Raw genomic sequence first — 20,021 nt, forward strand, 5'->3', positions numbered from 1 at the left:
ACTTCTTTCACCCTTCAAGAAGCAAATGAGCAAATGTGTGTGTGTATGTGTGTGTGTGTGTGTTTGGGTGTGTGTTGGGGGGGGGGTTCTTTCAGCTTCTGGTATTCCTCTTTATAAGTTTCCAGCCTGGTCTCACCTGGGGAGCTTTAACAGGTACAGATATTTATGTCAACGGAAATCAGAACAGGGGTTGCCTCTGTGAAGGCGGCGGGGGGCGGGGGGGCGGGGATCGACTCGTAGAGGATAAGAAAGAACCTTGTAGGATGAAGAACATGTCTTCTATCTTGAAAGGGTTGTGGGCTGAATTCTTGAAAACGCATCAAAATAAACACTTAAGATCTGTGCATTTCATTGTAGGTAAGGGATTCCTCAGAATCGTCAAAAGTGACAAAATTAATGATGCCAAGATTCTACCCTGGATCTTTAAACCAGAAACTCCAAATTTGGGGCCTGTGAGTAGCTATCTGGAAGGCTCCGCAGGCGGCTGTTAAGGGCAGCCCGGGAGGGGACGCACGGCTGGAAAAGCTAATCTCTGTCCCAGACGTGCTTCCATCACCTTCGGCCTGGTATTCCCAGTCCTTCCACACGTTTCTGTGCCAGTCCGTCCCCGCTGGGCTGTGAGCTCTGGGTCCCCCAGAGAACCAGCTCAAGGCCGCCTTATGGTCTGCAGGAGGGCGGCGACGAGGTCGGGGCACCGATGAACCCGGAGCCCACAAAGCCGCTGCCCTGCGGGTGGCGGGCCCTGCTGGTCCCACGAGGCCGGAGGGAGACAGCAAGCACCACACCAGGGAATTTTAGAAGTTCCAGAAGGCCCTCAGCACCTCGATCGCCACAGCCGGCCGCCTTACCGTCCAGTCGTCATGGGGAGACCTGTCCACCCCCGTGGCCGGCCGACCTCGTGGCGCAACGGTAGCGCGTCTGACTCCAGATCAGAAGGTTGCGTGTTCAAATCACGTCGGGGTCAGCGTTCGCTTTTCTAGAGCTCGGGTAGCTTTTATTCTTATTTGTAACTCTGTTGAGGTCCCATCCAGCAGATTAGAGAAGAAACACTTCACAGGGGCCGGAAGGGGAGGGTCCCTGGCTCCGAGTCCCGAGCCGCCCCGTCGGGGGGAGCTCCAAGATCTCGCGATAGTTTTTATTGTAGATCCGGGGACTGTAAATCTGGGCGGATAGCGGGGTTCTTGACGAGTGACGCAAGCCCCGGAAATCCAACGCCGAGTCGGGTGCTCGCGCAGGCTAGGATATCGCTCGGCAGCCAGAGCCCTGCGAGTCGTCCTCGCGGTGCCGGGCGGGATCCCTCGGGACACCATCCCTACGCGACGTAGTTAGGTTCACGCTTTCTCCGAGAAGGAAGAATCCAGACCCCAGAGAGGAGATCCTAAGCTGCTTTCCTGTGGACGAGGTGGCCGAGTGGTTAAGGCGATGGACTGCTAATCCATTGTGCTCTGCACGCGTGGGTTCGAATCCCATCCTCGTCGGCCTGCGATTCCGCAGCTGTCTTTATATTTTATAACCTTCTGTGTGCCAGGATTCAATTTCTGTGTCATCCTTTCAACCTATCCCGTTTTACAGCCGCGGATTTCGCACCTTCTACCTTGTTTTCCAGTACGACCGAAAATTAGAAAGGTATCCCGGCATTCATTCACCTAACCTGGAACTGACCTGGCCAGGGAAACGAGGCGGGGAAGCGGCTGCGCGGGGCGCCGTGGCTTAGTTGGTTAAAGCGCCTGTCTAGTAAACAGGAGATCCTGGGTTCGAATCCCAGCGGTGCCTCCCGAGGCATGGGTTGTTTTTACACTTCGAGCAAAGAGTCGTAGGCTTCTGGCTTATATATAATTTTCCACATCTCTTCGGGAGTCTACCGGTGGCCACCAGACGGCCTTTTCTATTTCCGGTTGTGCACCTAAACGCTAAGTGCATGCTGTCAGTCTTGCGCTCTATGTTGGCGCGGCGACCTGCCAGTCAAGCACGTATTTGCATTATCTATGCTTGCCACTATTTTGGCTTCGCTTTTATTTCTCGAAATGATAAGTGATTCCGTTTTCGTAGTCTGTTTCCCTGTTTTTCTAAATAAGCTTACCCATTTTGAGATTTTCTCACAGATAGGACTGATGAGTAATTTGTATTTTACATAGATTGATATTGAGAAAGCCTCTTGTCGACTGGCCGGTTAGCTCAGTTGGTTAGAGCGTGGTGCTAATAACGCCAAGGTCGCGGGTTCGAGCCCCGTACGGGCCAGAGTATCGTCTTCTTTTAAATAATTTACTGTCAATTTTTTGTTGTTAAGGAAGGTGTGTGGAGCAACATCTCCAATTCCGGAACTGTTCACACCTCGAGGCGAGGAATAACGTGTTTAAATTCAGCCCAAAGACCTAGTGTCTTGAGTTACAGGAGGATAGTTTAACGGAACTGGATCCGTATTGTGATCTGTTTCTGAATCTCACATAACGGGAGCTTCTGGAATTTACTATGTGACTGTAAACGGAAGGCGGCCAGGAATTGGCACAGTGTGAGAAATGGGGTCAAGAATGGAGCTAGCAAGTGTTTCTAGTCTTTAGAGCACAGATGTCCAGTTTGCCCAGTCCCTGCCTGTCCACTTCAGGAACTAAGACAACACTTCCTTCCTTTTTTCTTCTAGATCTCCTTGCTTCTGAGTCTGCTTTTACACATCTCTCAGCCCATACCTGTGTCTTACCTTTCCTCAGATCTGCTGTTTATGAGTAGGAACCATATCCTTCCATATGTGGCCTGAGACCCCCACCCCACTCCCAGCACCAGCCCCAAGAAAACTCCACGAAAAGACTGACCCTCATTCCCATTACTTTGGTTCATCAATCCCTGTAACCCCACACAGACACAGCCTCAGCCTTAGCAGCAGCAGCACTTTAATTCCACAAAAACTCAGAAAGCCAAAACTGATTAGAACATTCCACAACAGGTGGGCTTCAAAACCAGCAACAATTCTATCTGAACCCTGAGAGCAGAGAGACCCCTCCCAACGCACCTCCTCTACCATGCAATACATTCCTTCTAGCTCCGCCCAGGTTATGACTGGGGAAATGGGATGGTAGAGGGCGAGAGGGCAGAAGCAGGAGGTTATCCATCTGCAAGTATGCGTCCTTGTCTGCGTGGTGTGTGGTCTTTGACCACACAAGCTCCCACAGCCCCTGGCACCTGAGATGTGACTACTGGAGGTCAGAGTGGCCACAGTGGGGGCTGGGGTCTCCTCTGTTCTCCTTTCTTGATAACATATGACAGTCACATCTCCCAAGCCCAGACCTAAAGCCCCGGGTTTCCAGAGATGGTGCTCTAAAGAGAGTTGGGAGAACAAGGTAGCTGCAGATGGCCAACTGAACAGAAGCAGAGCATCATACCCTCCTACCAGGAGAGCCTTTAGAACTTCCCGATACACACCTGCATAAGGCCCAGCGAATGGTCGCCGGCATGCTAAACGTATCTGGAAGAACCTCCCATATATAGGCCTCCCTCCTCTCAGCAGGCGGGTCCCACCAGGGCTCCTTGAAGAGTCCTTAAGGATCCTGCTGGTCCCTGGCGTTGCCAGGCCTCTCCTGCCTTCCCAGTCACTTGCACAGGGCCTCCAACACCTCCAAGGTGCGTCGGATATCCCGGACTTGGCGCGCCAGTCCCTGAACCGGTTGCAGAGCCCGCTCCAGTTCTTCACAGCGCGCCAGCAGGGTGTACATGCCCTTGATGCTCATGTCCACAGCTTCCCCTAGAGAGTCCACTGCATCACGGTAGGTTTGGATGCAGCCCACGCTCAGAGCTGTCAGCTCCTGCACCGCACCTCCCAGCCCGCGAAGCAGACGGTCCACCCTGCCGCCCAGCTCCCGACTCAGCCGCTCCAGGTCCCGCAGCACGTCGGGGTCGATGGGAGGGATGGCCGGAGTGGGTGTGGGAGCTGAACAGGGCCGCGTAGGGGCAGGGGGCGGAGGTTGAGGGGCGCCGCTCAGACGGATCTTGAGTTGCAGGTTGTTGGCGACAAAGTGGGTGAGGTCGCCATGGCGGCTCACCGTCCCTTCGAGCTCCAGGGGGCTGGAGATAGTGGCGCGCCGCCCGCCGCCTGCGCCAGATTCTGCACCCCCTGAAGACGCGGGGCCGCCGCACGCCCCGCTCAACCCGTCCAAGCTGCGGCTGTCCTGAAGGCGGCTGGAGAACGAACGGCCACCCCTGCCGGCTTCCGCCGCCTCGTCGTCGTCTTCCTTCTGCTCAACATCCATCCCGCCGCCTACAGGGCTCCCTCGACGGCAGACCCTCTCGGATTCAGGCTTGGCCTCCGGAGGCTCAGGGTCCTTGCGCCGGGAGGACCCGTGCAGGTCGAATTCGGGATCCGGCGCCCCCAGGCGGCTTCCTGCCCCAGAAAGCGTCCCTCCACGGCCCGGCTTGTCCTCCGGAGCTTCCCATTCCGGAGGGTGGACAAAGCTGCAGCTCGAAGTCTTCAGGGACGCCTTGGGGTGGCAGCTCGCGCCCCCAACGTTCTCTGCCTCTTCGTCCTCGGATAGTCGGAGGTCTGAGGGCCTCTCAGAGAGTGTTTGGCCCGGGCCGTCGCCGAAGATCGCAGCTTGCTGTTCCCCCAGAGCTAGCAGGTCCGTCTCGGGCCCAGGCCGCCCCCGGGGCGACTCCATACTGCAGTTGGGGGCAGGAACCGAGGAATTGGTTCGCCCCGGCTTGGGAGGCCTTGGCGGCGCCTTTAAGGGGCGTTTTAGAGGCGCGCCGATTGGCCTCGGGCTGACAATGGTCAGGACGTGAAGAGCACTCTGATTGGTCCCAACAACCAGGAAGTCCCAGAAGACCAGCTGTCATTGCGTGACCGAACACACGTGAGAGCCAGCAGGGAGGAGAGAAGGAGGTAACAGCTGCGCTCGTTGCCCCGCCCTTTCGAAAAGTTGAAAAGGCAGATCTTAAAGATGAAGATCCTGAAAAGCCTGAGTCCTCCAGGGGCGGAGCTAGGCTCTTTCCGCCCACATTTGTTGCTTAGTAACCGCTTTTAGTAGGGAACCAGAATTGGGTTTCTTAAAAGAGGTTCTTGGGATGAAAGTAGTATATCCTGCTTGGACCGTCGGGATTGAATCGCACCTTAGTTGATCAGGATGGAACCAGAATTCTCATTTGCTCTTCTGTTCTCTTGTCTCCTGCCCCCTCCACCGGGTTTTGAGTGTCTCCTCTTGGAGGATGGTGTGTGATTTTGCCTCTGGGTAGAACATTCAATTAGTTAATGGCCCTTAAGGTCAGAGCCCTGGTACCATTCTGATCTCTTCTCTTCCTTCTCTTCTCACTGGTCCTGCCAGAGGCACTGGTCTTCTCACTGTTCCTGTGACAAGACAGACATGCTGCCGCCTCAAGGATTTACATTTGCTCTTGCAAATGTAAAAGCAAATGAGTGGCAGTTCGCGCCCCCAACGTTCTCTGCCTCTTCCTCCTCGGATAGTCGGAGGCCTGAGGGCCGCTCAGAGGGCGTTTGGCTGGGGCCGTGGCTGTCTCAAGGACGCCCGTCGTCCTCTTGGCCCACTCCGTTTTTTGAGGCCGAGTCCACAAAGTATATTAAAGGTCCGTATAGTCAAAGCTATGATTTTTCCAGTAGTAATGCACAGATGTGAGTTGGACCATAAAGAAGGCTGAGTGCCAAAGAACTGATGCTTTTGAATTGTGTTGCTGGGGAAGACTCTTTGAGAGTCCCTTGGGCTGCAAGGAGATCAAACCAATCAATCCTAAAGGAAATCAAACCTGAATATTCATTGGAAGGACTGAAGCTGAAGCTCCAATACTTTGGCCACCTGATGTAAGACTCTGATGCTGGGGAAGACTGAAGGCAAAAAGAAGGTAACAGAGGATGAGATAGATAGCATCAGGGATTCAATGGACATGAATCTGAGCAAACTCGGAGATAGTGGAGGACAAAGGAGCCTGGTGTGCTGCAGTCCATGGGGTTGCAAAGAGTCAGACATGACTTAGTGACTGAGCAACTACAAAGAAAAATGTTCACCTTTTTTCTCCATCAAGTCCTTTTTCAAATATTATCTTTTCAGTGAGGCCTCCCATTACAATCTGTTTACAACTGCAACCACTTTTTGCAAGCTTCCTGCGTTGAGGATTTTTTTTTTCTTCTCGTTTATTCACCCCTCAGCCTCTAGAACAGCACCTGGGCTGCACAGAGCACTCAGTAACTATTGTCAAATGAATAAATCTTAACCAAAATTATGATATAACTACACCAGCAGGATGTAGGGACAGAAAATGCCCTTGTTTCTGGTGGCAGTGGAGTGAAAGAATGAAATCCTTACATTCGTATCAGGAAAATGATAGATAAAGCCTAAAACTGAAAATGTAAAGAAGTAGTGACAGAAGCATGTGATTTGGAGATACAAAGTAAATACCAAAAAAAAAGCAAAACTGTAAAAGGATTTGGAACAAATCCAAAAGGATTTATCTCTGGGGAGAGAGAAATGGGAAGACTGTTGGTTTTTTGTTTTTTCAAGCCCTATACTGTCCTTCAATTATTTTAATCTGTGGGCATATGTAGTGGGTTGCATGGTAGCCCCCTAAAAGATATGTCATTGTCTTAACCTCTGGAAGCAATGAATGCAGTGTTTTTTGGAAAAAGGGTCTTTGCAGATATAATTAAGGATTGTGAGATAACATTACCCTGGATTATCTAGGTGAGCCATAAATCAAATTGCTAGTGTTCTTTTAAGACAGAGGAGAGAAAAGCGAAGACAGGAAGGTATGTGAAGACAAAAGCAGAGCTTGGAGTGATGTAGCCACAAGCCATGAAGTGCCTGGAGTCACATGAAGATGGAAAAGGCAAGGGAGGATTTTTCCCTAGAGGCATATATGGGAGGGTGGTACTACTGACACCTTGATCATGGACTTCTGGCCTCCAGAACTGTCAGAGAACCCATACAGTAGCCCTAGGAATTGAATATAGCGTGAGTATCTGAGATGAAATAAAAATAAGAAACTTTATTGATGTTCTACACCACATGGCTTAAAAGTACAAATAATAAACACATGCAGAAAAAGCATTAGGTGAAACTCAACACCTATTCATGCTTCAAAAAACACCAAACCCTTAATGAACTAGGAAGAGCCCAGGCCTTCCTTAACCTAATAAAAGACATGTATCAAAAACCTACAGCAAGAGATTTCCCTGACAGTCCAGTGGTTAGGACTCCAAGCTTCCACTGCAAGGGGAATGAGTTCGTCCCCTGGTCAGGGAAACTCAAGATCGTGCATGCTGCTCTGGGTGGCCAAAACAAAAGAACAAAACCTACAGGAAGCACCATATTGCAAGCATCATACAAAGCAGTGAAACTTTAGGTCAGGAACTAGACATCATCAGCTTCTATTTATTCCTGTGCTAAATCCTCACCAGAGCAGAAAAACAAAAAAGACAACTTTAATTGCTCCTAGGTCAGCAAGACTGACCCAGGAAAGGGAAAGATTAGAGGTCAACTAAGAGGGAGTAATAGGAGGAGGTGGGTGGAGACGGTTGGTGATGGCTGGTGTGCAGGCATAGCAGAGTAGAGACAGGTCCTCAGCATCCCCAGGCCTGGGAGCCAGAGCAGGGGAAAGAAAAGATGTGGAAGTGTGATGGTTGGGAGCTAACCAGATGGGGTTAGAGCTGAGAGGTTGCTCTCAGTGCTAAGGGGTGCTCCCAGGGGTGGTGATGCAGTGCCCACCCCACTGCCCAGCACGGGCAACTCCCTCGCCTCCTCACTACAGATGATGACTTCCTTCACAGCAGTTTCCACCTGTAAACATCTACACTCATCAGTAAAAAAAGCTTCAGCCTTTATTAAATAAAGACGAGGTAAAAGACAGATGCAGAAACAGACTAGGGACCCCCCTCCTCCTAACTACACATATACAGACACAGACACAACTGAGAAAAGGACAGGGACATTTCAGGGGACAGACTGAGGGGCAGAGGGAGGCAGCACCCTGCGAGAGTGGGTTCGGACCCAAGGGTGGGCCGAGACCTGGGCCAGCGGCAGGCGTTCTGAGGGGTTATGCTTGAGCAGCTTGTAGATGAGGTCCTGGGCTCCCAAGGGCACAGAAGGAGGGAACTTTAGGTCCACCTGCAAGAAGGAGAGAAGGGCTTCATTCTGGCTGCTTTTGCCTCCACTTCCCACTCTATTAGCAGGGTTTAACATCAACAGCAACAGTGTGCCCACTCCCCACCCCAGCCCCTGAGCTGGCACAAACTCCAGCCAGACCCCAGGGGCCAGCCTCCCACCTTGACGATGCGCCGGTATGTCTCATTGTGGGAAGCACTCTCAAAGGGTGGGTTTCCCACCAGCAGCTCGTAGCAGAGCACACCGATGCACCACAGGTCCACCTTCTCATTGTGCGTGCGCCCCTCAATCATCTCTGGGGGCAGGTAGTCCAGAGTGCCGCACATTGTCTTCCTCCTGGGGCGGGGGCAGGGATCTCAGATCCAGACTTTCCCTCCTTTCCCTGCAGCCTGACAGGGAGCCCAGACCCACCCCAAGATGTGCCAGGGGTCTTCCAACCAGGCTCTGATGGGGTCTTTGGGGTAGGAGTGGGACTAACACACTGACTGCATTTCCACACTGAGGGCCGTATCTTAAATCAGATATGAGGGCAACGTTCACCTTAGAATTAAAGGAAAAATTTCATATATTCATCAACCACATGTTGCTTAATCACGTTACATTTCTACTGTGCAATACTATGAAGCCACTAAAAATGATGTGGGAATATTCTCAGTGATAATGGCAAGAAGGTCCCAATGTTTCAAGTGAGAAATCTGGGTGACAAAACTGAGTCTCCTATTTTTGTTTTTGGCCACACTGCATGGTTTGCAGGATCTTAGTTCTCTCGACCAGGGATTGAACCTGGGCCCCCTGCAGTGAAAGCTGGAGTCCTAACCACTGGACCAGCAGGGAACTCCCAGTCTCCTATTTTTGTAAAGATATTGCTGTGTTTATATATTTACATGAGAACAACCCAAAATGTCTCTGGGTAACAAGATCTGGAGTGGTTTTATTTTGAATGGCTTCATACCCAGGGCTGGCCTTCTGGCCCACCATACCTCAGGGAGGGGGCGTGCACCGACCAGCCGAAGTCAGCAATCTTCAGCTCTCCCCGGAGCCCCAAGAGCAGATTCTCAGGCTTGATGTCTCTGTGAATCACCTTCTTCGCATGGCAGTATGTCAGAGCATCTGCCAGCTCCTCCATGATCTGGGGGGCCAATGACAGACAGTCAGACAAGGACTGACCTCGGGCTGCAAATGGCATCCCCCCAGCCTCCAGGCCCCTGCCAGTGCCCCAAGTGCCCACCCGCCCCGACCGTGGCTGTTCGCTGCTCATCAAAAGTTCGGCTCTTCTGCAGCTCCTTGTAGAGCTCCCCCCGGGGGGCATACTCCAGAATCAAGTAGATCCTTCGCCGGTCATAGAAATAGTTGTAGAGACGCAAGATGTTGGGATGTCTGGGAGAGGAGACAGAGGAGGCATCAGGCTGCATTCTGGCCTAAGGAAATGGGAAAGATGACAGGTCGCATTGGGGCAGAGTGGGTCAGGTCTGGGCCAGGTAGGGGAAGCCAGGTGGCAGTCCTAAGTGGGGACTGGAGGTGATTTTCTGGATTCAAGGCTCTGGCTGGGATTGAGAGCTCATTGGGGCTGCGTGGCCACAGCTGCAGAGAAGACAGTCCAGATGTGGTGGGGTTGGAGGAGGAGTGGGGTTGGGGCGGCAGGGGGCTCTGGCTCAGGGGACGTTAAGCGTACTGCAGATGCGCTTGGATTTCGATCTCTCTACGCAGCTGGTGCTCCACACCCTCCTTCTCGATCTGAGACTTGAAGAGGACTTTGAGCGCCACGATGAAATGGCTTTTCTTCTCCCGAGCCAAGTACACATTTCCAAACTTGCCTTTGCCCAGAGGACGCCCAATCTCAAAGTCATCGATTGTGAAGGAACGCCTGTTTGGGAAGCAGTGGTGGAGCAGCTGAGTGGTGGTTAGTCGGTCCTCTGAGGTGTTTGCCTTCTCTCTGCACCTCCGCCCCTCCTGCCTGTAGTCCTGCTTCTCTTCCAGGGGAGCTGAGGATGGATCAGGCTTTCTCGCCCGCATCCCTTCTCCTCCTTCCTTTATTCCACCCACTCTCTTGCTACACCAAAGCTTGGGGAGCTTACTTTGGGATGTTGGGGGTTCCACTGCTGTTCTCCACCACCTTCTGGCCAGGGGCAGCTAAGGAAAGAATAGGGAAGTTGAGGCCATCCTTTGACATTTTCATCCCCACCAACCCTCTGCAGACCCTAGTTCCCTCAGATCAGTCCCCTCCCTTTGTGCTAGTTTACCTGTGGGCTGGGCATTGGAGCGACTCATGAGGACAAGTGCCGATGGAGTGACAGGCTCCTTCCGGAGAACTCTCTGGGGCAGGGTGTTCAGGCCAGGCTGAGCCTGAGAAGGACCAGAGGGGAGCTCTGAGGGTGCCTTTATCCCAGTGACCGGGTTGGAATGCGCTACAGGCAGCATTTCAGGCCTTGCTATAAAGCCACCCACCTACCCCATCCCATCCCCAGTTCAAAGAGGAACAATGAGACCACAATTTTGCTACTCAGTCTTGTCCATAACACCACTCATTTACCCAGCCCCCTACCCCAGGGGGCAGTAGAGGCTGGGGTAATGAACACCCACAATTCAAGGAGCTTCAGAACAGAAGTATTCTCATAGTCCCCTAAGCTTGGTCTGTTAAGGCTCAGATAAGATCCTTGGGGCCTTGAGTGTTCAGCAAATCTCAGTATTTACCCCTTTGCAACAACAGGCTTTAGGGACACTGAAGGCTATTTTAATGGTCCTGGAGCACTTGTTACTTTCAACTTCTGAGTAACACACACCACTTTCTTTTGGGAGTGACTGGTGTAGACACGACAGTGTTATCTCATTCAGCCTCCCCATTCAGAGCTTCACCAGGGAGGGAGCTGGTGGACAAGGGGATAGAGGGACCCTCCAGGAATCTCAAGCCCCACTAACAGAGAACAAAGCTCATGTAGGGCTCCTTCTTTCTTCTTTAACCAAGAGAGAAAGAGCCTCAGTGCTCCTACAGACTTGTTCACAAACAGCGAATTTAGGATTTACAAATAAGCAAGTTGAACAAAATGGAGTCCAGAAATAAATCCACATATATGTGGGAATTTAATATATACAATAATGCTAGCATTTCAAATCAGAGGATAGATTCTTCAATGAAAGGTGTTAGGACAACTGGAAAATAAAGCTTTTCAGATGCAAATGTCACACCAGTCATTAAAATCCAAATTCTTAAGTAAGACTTCTCTTGGACCTTTTAAACTTATAAACTCATCTAAATAGCCTATATCTATTTCCTGCCTAGCCTATTTTTTCAGGACAACAGTTGAGATTCATGGCCTAATAGGCCAGACCCTGCCTGCTCAGTCCCAGACGCCATTTGTATGTGACAAGTAGGCTCAGCTCTTCAGAGGTCCTCACAGGCTGGTCAAATTCAAACTGGTAGCACCGGATAGGATGTGGCTACAAATGACCTGACTGGGGCCCATGCGCTGGTGCAAAGCCAGGAGAAAAGTGCTAAGAGGATCGCCATCTGCAGGATCTCGAATCTGCAAGCAGGAAGTCGCCATGCTGGTGGGAGAGGGGAAGTGAGAAAGCCCTTACCGTCTGCCGGCCATAGGGCCAGGGGTAGGCGTTCTCCTTCTGGGCCATCTGTAGAGGGAAAGGGGGAGGGAACTGGGCAGAGAAGAGAAACAGAGCCGTGAGAAGCAAAAAAAAAAAAAAAAAAGGAGAGAGAGTAAGGGGTCGGATCGATCTAGCCGGAAGTGTTTGCCCGGGCGGGGGGGGGGGCGGTGCTGGTGAAAGGGCGCAAGTCCAAAAGCTAGCTTCATCAGAGCGCATTCCCGCACTCGCCTCTCCGCCCCCACCCTGCTACCGGCCTCACTCCCTTCCAGGACCCTTTCTCCACCCTAGAGCAACCAACCTGCCGGATCACCTGGCCTCTCCCGGAGCAAGAATCCCGAAAGAAACCCGTGGTGCCTTGGCCGCTGGCAACAACTGAATCTGTCCGGCCGCACCCCCTCACCCCCGCCGAGGTCCTTTCAAATCTCCCGCCCGGGTCCCATTGGCTGAACGTGCCGCCCATGCCCAATTCTCATTGGCTAAGTATCCCATGACGTAGATCCAGGGGCCCAATGGAAAAGGCGGAATGAGAGCCAGGGGCAACCAGGGTTTTAGCTTAGGAAAAGTTTCCCTCAAGCCTCAAATAGTCTTATTGGTGTTTTGTTTTTAAAATTTAAGTCATCAATATAAACTGGAATTTATTCTTGTGTATATGTATGAACTGGAAGAACTGTACAAAAAAGATCTTCACGACCCAGATAATCACGATGGTGTGATCACTGACCTAGAGCCAGACATCCTGGAATGTGAAGTCAAGTGGGCCTTAGAAAGCATCACTACGAACAAAGCTAGTGGAGGTGATGGAATTCCAGTTGAGCTATTCCAAATCCTGAAAGATGATGCTGTGAAAGTGCTGTACTCAATATGCCAGCAAATTTGGAAAACTCAGCAGTGGCCACAGGACTGGAAAAGGTCAGTTTTCATTCCAATCACAAAGAAAGGCAATGCCAAAGAATGCTCAAACTACCGCACAATTGCACTCATCTCACACGCTAGTAAAGTAATGCTCAAAATTCTCCAAGCCAGGCTTCAGCAATACGTGAACCGTGAACTTCTAGATGTTCAAGCTGGTTTGGAACCAGAGACCAAATTGCTAACATCTGCTGGATCATGGAAAAAGCAAGAGAGTTCCAGAAAAACATCTATTTCTGCTTTATTGACTATGCCAAAGCCTTTGACTGTGTGGATCACAATAAACTGTGGAAAATTCTGAAAGAGATGGGAATACCAGACCACCTGACCTGCCTCTTGAGAAATCTATATGCAGGTCAGGAAGCAAGTTAGAACTGGACATGGAACAACAGACTGGTTCCAAATAGGAAAAGGAGTACGTTAAGGCTGTATATTGTCACCCTGCTTATTTAACTTATATGCAGAGTACATCATGAGAAATGCTGGGCTGGAAGAAGCACAAGCTGAATCAAGATTCCCAGGAGAAATATCAAAAACCTCAGATATGCAGTTGACACCACCCTTATGCCAGAAAGTGAAGAGGAACTAAAAAGCCTCTTGAAGGTGAAAGAGGAGAGTGAAAAAGTTGGCTTAAAACTCAACATTCAGAAAACGAAGATCATGGCATCTGGTCCTATCACTTCATGGGAAATAGATGGGGAAACAGTGGAAACAAACAGTGTCAGACTTTATTTTTTGGGGCTCCAAAATCACTGCAGATGGTGACTGCAGCCATGAAATTAAAAGACGCTTACTCCTTGGAAGGAAAGTTATGACCAACCTAGATAGCATATTGAAAAGCACAGACATTACTTTGCCAACAAAAGTTCATCTAGTCAAGGCTATGGTTTTTCCCGTGGTCATGTATGGATGTGAGAGTTGGACTGTGAAGAAGGCTGAGCACCGAAGAATTGATGCTTTTGAAGTGTGGTGTTGGAGAAGACTCTTGAGAGTCCCTTGGACTGCAAGGAGATCCAACTAGTCCATTCTGAAGATCAGCCCTGGGATTTCTTTGGAAGGACTGATGCTAAAGCTGAAACTCCAGTACTTTGGCCACCTCATGTGAAGAGTTGACTCATTGGAAAAGTCTCTGATGCTGGGAGGGATTGGGGGCAGGAGGAGAAGGGGACGACAGAGGATGAGATGGCTGGATGGCATCACTGACTCAAGAAACATGGGTTTGGATGGACTCCAGGAGTTGGTGATGGACAGGTAGGCCTGGCGTGCTGCGATTCATGGGGTAGCAAAGAGTCGGACACGACTGAGCGACTGAACTGAACTGAACTGAACTGAAAGCAGGAGACGCTAGTTCTACTCCCTGTCGGGGGGATCCCCTGGAGCAGAACATGGCAACCCACTCCGGTATTCTTTCCTGGGAAATCCCATGAACAGAGGAGCCTGGCAGGCTATAGTCCATGGGGTCGCAAAGAGTAGGACACGACTAAGTGAAAAGAGAAAAAAAAAAAAGCAACTAAGTTTTCTTCCATGAGCCAATCTGTCTCCTTCCCTAATGCACTAAGTTACGAGTTTTGGTATTTGCTGTTATAAGCATACTAACCTATACGCATCTACAGATCTAGAGAGTTAGTAGTTATGTGGGTTGAATGATGCGATACTGACAATCATCTGACCTACAGAAAACACCAATTTCATATGATTCAACCCAATGTAAATTAAATAAATCCAAATGGGTTTCTAGATCAGTTCACAACGCTTTTGGCTACAAGTAATAGGAAACTCAGTTAACAATGGCACATAAAACAGACATCTATTTTCTCTTCCACAACAATAAACCAGAAAAAAAAAGCCAGTATGTAGCTGGCTCAGGAACTGAACAATGTTAGAGGTCTGCATTGACCTCTTCTGTGATTCTCTTAACATTCCCCTTCTGACTTCAAGATGAATGCCAACTGTCTCTGTTTCTTTCAACAGACAAAGCAGAAGCCTTTCTAAAAGTCCTCAGTATAGGAATTCCTTGGTGGTCCAGTGGTTAGGACTCGATGCTCTCACTGCGGAGGGCCAGGGTTAAACCCTGGTGGGGGAACTAAGATCTCCAGAAGCCACACACTGGGGCCGAAAAAAAAACAGTTCTCAGTAGATTTCTCCTGGGCTAAAACTGTGTCGGGCTTCCCTATCACATGACTACTGCAAAGGCGGCTGATAAAGTAACTTTGTCTTCCAGCCCCTACAGCTAAAGCAGCTAGGGGCCACAGTGGTAGAAACTGCAGGGTGCCACAGTTGCTTACAATTTTATTGTTGGGAGCCTGTGATTTTTTTAAAGTTGTAAATCTGTGCATGATGTCTCTCTAGAGATTTGATGAATGTGGCCACCAGTGAAAAAGCATTTTGCTTCTGGAAACGTGATGCTGTTTTCACTCAGGGTCAGCCCAACACCACTTCCCAGAATCAGAGATCCCATTTCAATTTCAGTGCCTTAGAGTTTTTTAGTGCCACATATGTAGCATAGAGTGACTAGCTAATGAAGAGCTTTAGAAAGATCCTATCACTTGCAGTATACTTTATCCCTCATAATCTAGTGAAAGGAGACTTTTCTAGAGTCTGTCAGGGACCTTGTGCATGGGTGGGATATGCCTGATGGATCCCCATACAGTTTCTCTGTCCATTGGAGTCTTTAAATTCCCACTTGCACATTACATCGGAAGGCATTTGGCCTTTCAGAAATAGTTGATGGGCCAGTATAAAATCGAGATTTGCATTATTCATAAAACACAAAGCAAAACAAAACCTATCTGTTCTGGCAGCTAGGCAACCATCAGCTCCCTGTTCAAGTTAGTGAACAGAATCTCCATTATTTACCCCAGTGCTTCTCAAATGATCAGTAGGGAAGAACCGGTTTTAATTATTTAATTATTTTCAATCTATCACAAATTGATGCTTTTATAATTTACATTAAAAATAAATTCCTTGAAAAATAAAGTATAAAATTTACACGACGACATATTTTTTGGTTATAACTAGTATTTATAATGGCAATCCACTTCTGTATTCTTGCCTGCAGAATTTCCCGTGGACAGAAGAGCTCTGCGGGCTACAGTCCATGGGGTCACAAGGAGTTGGTTACGACTGAGAGACTAAGCACAGCATAGCACAGTATTTATAAAAGTACTCTGACAAATGCTCTAACAGTTTTTTAAATACTTAACTCTCAAATTCTCTACTCATCTTGAACCTGAAAATAACATTTCATGAAGTGGCACCAATCTGTGGACCACAGTGAGTACCACCAATCTGCCTCCAGTCCAGTTCAGTTCAGTCGCTCAGTCCCATCCGACTCTTTGCAACCCGGTGAATCGCAGCACGCCAGGCCTCCCTGTCCATCACCAACTGCATTGATCACTGAGCAAGGCTTTCTTAACTCTCCTTGCTATTCTTTGGAACTCTGCATTCAGACGCTTATATCTTTCCTTTTCTCCTTTTCTTTTCCCTTCTCTTCTTTTCACAGCTCTTTGTAAGGCCTCCTCAGACAGCCATTTTACTTTTTTGCATTTCTTTTTCTTGGGGATGGTCTTGATTTCTACAAATTAAATACAAAATATTTTATTTAATACCCCTATGTTTTACTTCATGGAGAGAACATCAGAGATGATTAAAACCATTTAAAAAAGTGAACCAAATACAAGAACACGATAATTAAAACATACTTGGTCCTTTAAAAAGAGAGAAAATGAAAGAAAAAAGAAAAATCGCTTTTAGTTGAAAAATTAACAACCTTTGGACAGCAGTACAGTTAGCTGTTCAGTTAAGGAACTCTTTGAACCCTGGAACTGGTGTTTCAGGAATTCATGTTGTAGACCAAATTCAGCAGAGGCGAAAAAAAAAAAAAAAGAATGTACATGGTAACATTTTAGATAATGAGAAAAAACAAAACTGCAGTTAACAAGATAGCCAGAATGTCTAACTTCAGAATTGTTTAATGACTCACAGCATTATCCTTGAATTCAGGTGTTCTTTAAAATGATAATTACAAAGACAATAGAATTCTATTCTGATCACAATGACAAGTGAAAATAATGGAGTACAAAATTATGAACACCACTGGCAAGTGGAACTTAAACCGCCAAAAATCAAACCACTCCTTTAAGAGGACTATGAACAATCATTATTACTTTAAAATTATTCACTATTGCTACTTTTTTTTCGATAAAAAACATTTATTGCTCCAAAATATATTTTCTGAAGAAGAATTGGTGAACAATTGAAGAAGAGTTTCTGTGTTAAGATATCTAAAATATCTATGAGATTAAAGGTATTACTATTTTAATTGGTTGATTTGAAGGAAACGGTAAGATGAAAATAAAAGTTTCAAAATTTTGTTTTAGGAGAAAACTCAGATGCTTTAGGGAAAAAAAATTACAGAAACACTCAGGTTTCCATATTTTTTCATATAATAACGCGATGCTTTTTTTTTTCCCCCGAAAAAGAAATCTCACTTGAAAAGCTTATCCCACCGAAAATAACACTGTGACCCCGACGTGATTTGAACACGCAACCTTCTGATCTGGAGTCAGACGCGCTACCGTTGCGCCACGAGGCCTTCTCGAGGCCGCGGTTTGACGGTTCTCCTGAACAGATGCATCGTCATCATTAATGGGCGGGGTTTTATTCTTAGGCCTCACCCCGGTTTGTCGTCGTGGTTCTTCTAGCGGCCAGTGGGCTGGACCCGCGCTCACCGCGGGATTAAAACCATCCTCCTGATAAATCGTAGTTAGGGGCACTTGGTTTAAGGATCAATTCTTTAACTTTGGTGCACATTGTCTTCGGTTACTCAACAGAGAAACAATTTCATGTGTTTGAGATTTATTTCTGGAGCTTCCGGGGCTAATAAAGTGTCGGTGCACAACTGGCACCCTAGGCATATTTTAGATTTAATCTCGGCTCTTCCTTTACTTGGCCTCTCTATACTTTGGTTTCTATCTGCTTATAATCAGTCTCTAGCCTGGTGACTGCAGCGCATTGGCGGTGCCCAGAGGCAAGCACAGCTCACACGTGGGTGCTTCGTACACCACACCAGTTATTTCTATGTTCTCGTCGCTTTCGTCCTTCCCTCGGCCTAGGTCTTAATTCAGTTCCAGTTTTGGATCACTGAAACCAGGACCCTGTAGATCTAACTATTAAGGAATTCCGGGAATCCTAGTCTAACGTGAAGCGTTGGTGGTATAGTGGTGAGCATAGCTGCCTTCCAAGCAGTTGACCCGGGTTCGATTCCCGGCCAACGCAAAGTTATTTTCCTCTTTGCTTTTTCTTTCTTTCTTTCTTTTTTTTTTTTTTAAAGATTCCTCATGAATTACACTGGTGTAGTTATCTTCTGCCTCCCTTCTTGTGTTTTTAAAATTATCGTCAACTGAACGGGTCTAATAAGCTTACTGAACGGTGAGGATAATGGCTCATAAACGTTTTGAATGGAGAGAACAATTAATTTAGCTGCACATTTAAAATGAAAGTTACTTGAAATAAAACATAAACTTGAAATTTAGAATGTGAGTTTGTGAGTCAGTACAAGCCATTCCTCTTCTGCTTTTCTTCTTCTTCCAGTCTTCTTTTTATCTCTATCCCATGACTAGGGACAGGTACTTCAGAAATAAACATAGATTTTAACAGCTGTAAAAAACGAGGAAGGACAAAACAGTGTAAGTACTCCTCCCCGTCGGGGAATCGAACCCCGGTCTCCCGCGTGACAGGCGGGGATACTCACCACTATACTAACGAGGAGTGAGCTGCAGCAGTCTTACTCCAAATCCTTGATCTATATCTTATCGAATTCAGCGTACCAAGGGCGAAGTTCCTGGGTGGGGATGCTGTCCTTCCGTCCACTAAGATATGCTGACCCAATTCTATGCACGTTCTAGACGATAACTGAGTGAGAGTCCCCAGAAGGGCGAAAACGTGCAGCTGTTACTGAGACACAGACCTCCAAGGCTGCAGAGACCTGAATTCTGACAGTCCTTGGTCTCTCCCAGGCATAACTGAATAGGTCCCAACCCATTTCACTACCTGTCATCCACTACTACAAGTTGACGGACATCAATTAAACCGCAACCAGGCTCTGGCGGTCGAGGGGTGGCACCAAGCAGTATGTGGGGGAGCAGAAAGCGAGTGCTTGCCCAAGTTCGGAGGCGCCTTCCCTCTTCCCGGGACACTGAGGACTGTGCACTGTGAGCCCCTTCCTGACACCCGAGTGTCTACTCAGAACAAAAGAGCTGCCTGCACACTTTGAAGCGCTCAGTTCACTCGGATCCCTTTCCAACCCAGCCTCAGTGCCCTTCCAAGTGAGAATCACTTTAGGGCGTTCTGTCTGGCTTCTGCAAAACCGAAAGGCCGGGCTCGTCCGGGATTTGAACCCGGGACCTCTCGCACCCGAAGCGAGAATCATACCCCTAGACCAACGAGCCGACGCACAAAACTAACCGCGGACGACTTTAGAGGTCGTCCCAGGCTTTCTGCGGTCCTAGGGCTGTGAATCACGGTGGCCTGATCTTGGTGCGCACCCAGGGACCACCAGCCCCGATGCAGAACACATTGGAGCAGGGGTCTGGGATTCTCTCTCTGCTCTTGACCGCGAGCTTCGACTCCTCCCAGGAAATAACGTCGGGGAAGTGGGAGGGAGTGGTCTCAGCCTCTCCCACGAGCAGCCTTCCAGGACTGCCTCGAGCACCAGTGTAACCTGCTTCCTAGGATCACTGTCCAGGTGCCACTCCGTAATCCGGGGTCTCCACTCTTCCTGCTTCTCCCGGTCGTCCTTGGACTCAGCGCTCTGCGCAGAGTTTTGAAGACTAGCGGTAGAATTGCCTGTTTGGGGACAATTAATGAGTCCTGAAATCTCCCTGGGAACACCAGTCCCTCTTTCGGTCCCTGCGTCTGGAGCGACCGACACTGCGAGAGCCCACAGTCTCCCCACACCGCAGGGTAGTGTCCAGGCGAGGGAATAATTCCTGGGGCCAAGAAGACCCACGAAGGGGCGTCATTGAGATGAACGGCTGGCGAGGTCGGGTTGGGGGATCGGCTTTCCAAACTGCGAGTTTCTAAGGTTTTAATACACTTCGTCTGCTCTCACTTGGGGGCCGCCAAGAGTCCATCCAGGCAGGACCTGGTGGGGTCAGTTGCTCGCCAGCTTAGTTCCTGCTCCTAAGTGTCTTCCCAGAAGGGTTCTGATCTGCCCCTGAACTCGACCCCCTCGTAGCATCTCTGGACTGAACCATCTTGCTTTACAGCCCAGTCTTATGGTTTGTGAAGCCAGCCCCTTCTTAAAGCCCTACTCACAGATACTTCGTTGGAAGGCGGGGAGGTCGGGGACGGGGGGCGGGGGAGGGGAGGGACTTCGGAGAAGGGTTCAGCTCTTTGCTTGTTCTTTCTCAGGCGTCCCTG

The 20,021-nt window shown here is 49.0% G+C and overlaps 2 protein-coding genes and 8 non-coding genes across 12 annotated transcripts; 5 read left to right on the forward strand and 5 right to left on the reverse strand.

Annotated features, from left to right (window-relative positions):
* The first annotated feature begins 892 nt into the window (after positions 1 to 892).
* TRNAW-CCA (transfer RNA tryptophan (anticodon CCA)) lies at positions 893 to 964 on the forward strand. The gene has a single exon. It is a non-coding gene; the product is annotated as a tRNA-Trp (tRNA).
* Positions 965 to 1,396: 432 nt separating this feature from the next.
* Positions 1,397 to 1,478, forward strand: TRNAS-GCU (transfer RNA serine (anticodon GCU)). Its single transcript has one exon. It is a non-coding gene; the product is annotated as a tRNA-Ser (tRNA).
* A 221-nt stretch (positions 1,479 to 1,699) lies between these two features.
* TRNAT-AGU (transfer RNA threonine (anticodon AGU)) lies at positions 1,700 to 1,773 on the forward strand. Its single transcript has one exon. It is a non-coding gene; the product is annotated as a tRNA-Thr (tRNA).
* A 391-nt stretch (positions 1,774 to 2,164) lies between these two features.
* TRNAI-AAU (transfer RNA isoleucine (anticodon AAU)) lies at positions 2,165 to 2,238 on the forward strand. Its single transcript has one exon. It is a non-coding gene; the product is annotated as a tRNA-Ile (tRNA).
* Positions 2,239 to 2,868: 630 nt separating this feature from the next.
* On the reverse strand, positions 2,869 to 5,676 carry BORCS6 (BLOC-1 related complex subunit 6). The gene has a single exon (XM_005894820.3). The coding sequence runs from the start codon at positions 4,641 to 4,643 to the stop codon at positions 3,582 to 3,584; it is 1,062 nt and encodes a 353-aa protein (XP_005894882.1). The 5' UTR covers positions 4,644 to 5,676; the 3' UTR covers positions 2,869 to 3,581.
* A 1,281-nt stretch (positions 5,677 to 6,957) lies between these two features.
* Positions 6,958 to 12,110, reverse strand: AURKB (aurora kinase B). Of its 3 annotated transcripts, none has more exons than XM_070389445.1 (9): positions 12,001 to 12,075; positions 11,670 to 11,741; positions 10,334 to 10,436; positions 10,169 to 10,223; positions 9,766 to 9,957; positions 9,332 to 9,470; positions 9,074 to 9,222; positions 8,255 to 8,429; positions 6,958 to 8,096 (listed from the first exon to the last, which is right to left on the reverse strand). In XM_070389445.1, the coding sequence occupies exons 2-9, from the start codon at positions 11,715 to 11,717 to the stop codon at positions 7,923 to 7,925; spliced, it is 1,035 nt and encodes a 344-aa protein (XP_070245546.1). In that variant the 5' UTR covers positions 11,718 to 11,741; positions 12,001 to 12,075; the 3' UTR covers positions 6,958 to 7,922. The 3 variants fall into 3 exon arrangements, with proteins under 3 accessions (XP_070245546.1, XP_005894883.1, XP_070245547.1); XM_005894821.3 differs by having other exon boundaries at positions 11,989 to 12,073; XM_070389446.1 differs by lacking the exon at positions 11,670 to 11,741 and having other exon boundaries at positions 11,989 to 12,110.
* Positions 12,111 to 17,121: 5,011 nt separating this feature from the next.
* Positions 17,122 to 17,193, reverse strand: TRNAW-CCA (transfer RNA tryptophan (anticodon CCA)). The gene has a single exon. It is a non-coding gene; the product is annotated as a tRNA-Trp (tRNA).
* A 611-nt stretch (positions 17,194 to 17,804) lies between these two features.
* Positions 17,805 to 17,876, forward strand: TRNAG-UCC (transfer RNA glycine (anticodon UCC)). Its single transcript has one exon. It is a non-coding gene; the product is annotated as a tRNA-Gly (tRNA).
* Positions 17,877 to 18,296: 420 nt separating this feature from the next.
* Positions 18,297 to 18,368, reverse strand: TRNAD-GUC (transfer RNA aspartic acid (anticodon GUC)). Its single transcript has one exon. It is a non-coding gene; the product is annotated as a tRNA-Asp (tRNA).
* Positions 18,369 to 18,976: 608 nt separating this feature from the next.
* Positions 18,977 to 19,048, reverse strand: TRNAP-CGG (transfer RNA proline (anticodon CGG)). Its single transcript has one exon. It is a non-coding gene; the product is annotated as a tRNA-Pro (tRNA).
* Between the last annotated feature and the right edge of the window lie 973 nt (positions 19,049 to 20,021).

The sequence above is a fragment of the Bos mutus genome, chromosome 19 (assembly GCF_027580195.1).
Source record: "Bos mutus isolate GX-2022 chromosome 19, NWIPB_WYAK_1.1, whole genome shotgun sequence".
NCBI classification, from domain to species: Eukaryota; Metazoa; Chordata; class Mammalia; order Artiodactyla; family Bovidae; genus Bos; species Bos mutus.

Excerpts from the sequence above, each read along its gene's own strand:
- BORCS6 (XM_005894820.3), bottom strand. The coding sequence starts at position 4,643 with ATGGAGTCGCCCCGGGGGCGGCCTGGGCCCGAGACGGACCTGCTAGCT.
- AURKB (XM_070389445.1), bottom strand. The coding sequence starts at position 11,717 with ATGGCCCAGAAGGAGAACGCCTACCCCTGGCCCTATGGCCGGCAGACG. Across the intron at positions 9,958-10,168 it reads GGAACCCCCAACATCCCAAA|GCGTTCCTTCACAATCGATG; the intron begins GTAAGCTCCCCA and ends CTTCCCAAACAG. Across the intron at positions 9,471-9,765 it reads GAAATCCAAGCGCATCTGCA|ACATCCCAACATCTTGCGTC; the intron begins GTACGCTTAACG and ends CTCCTCTCCCAG.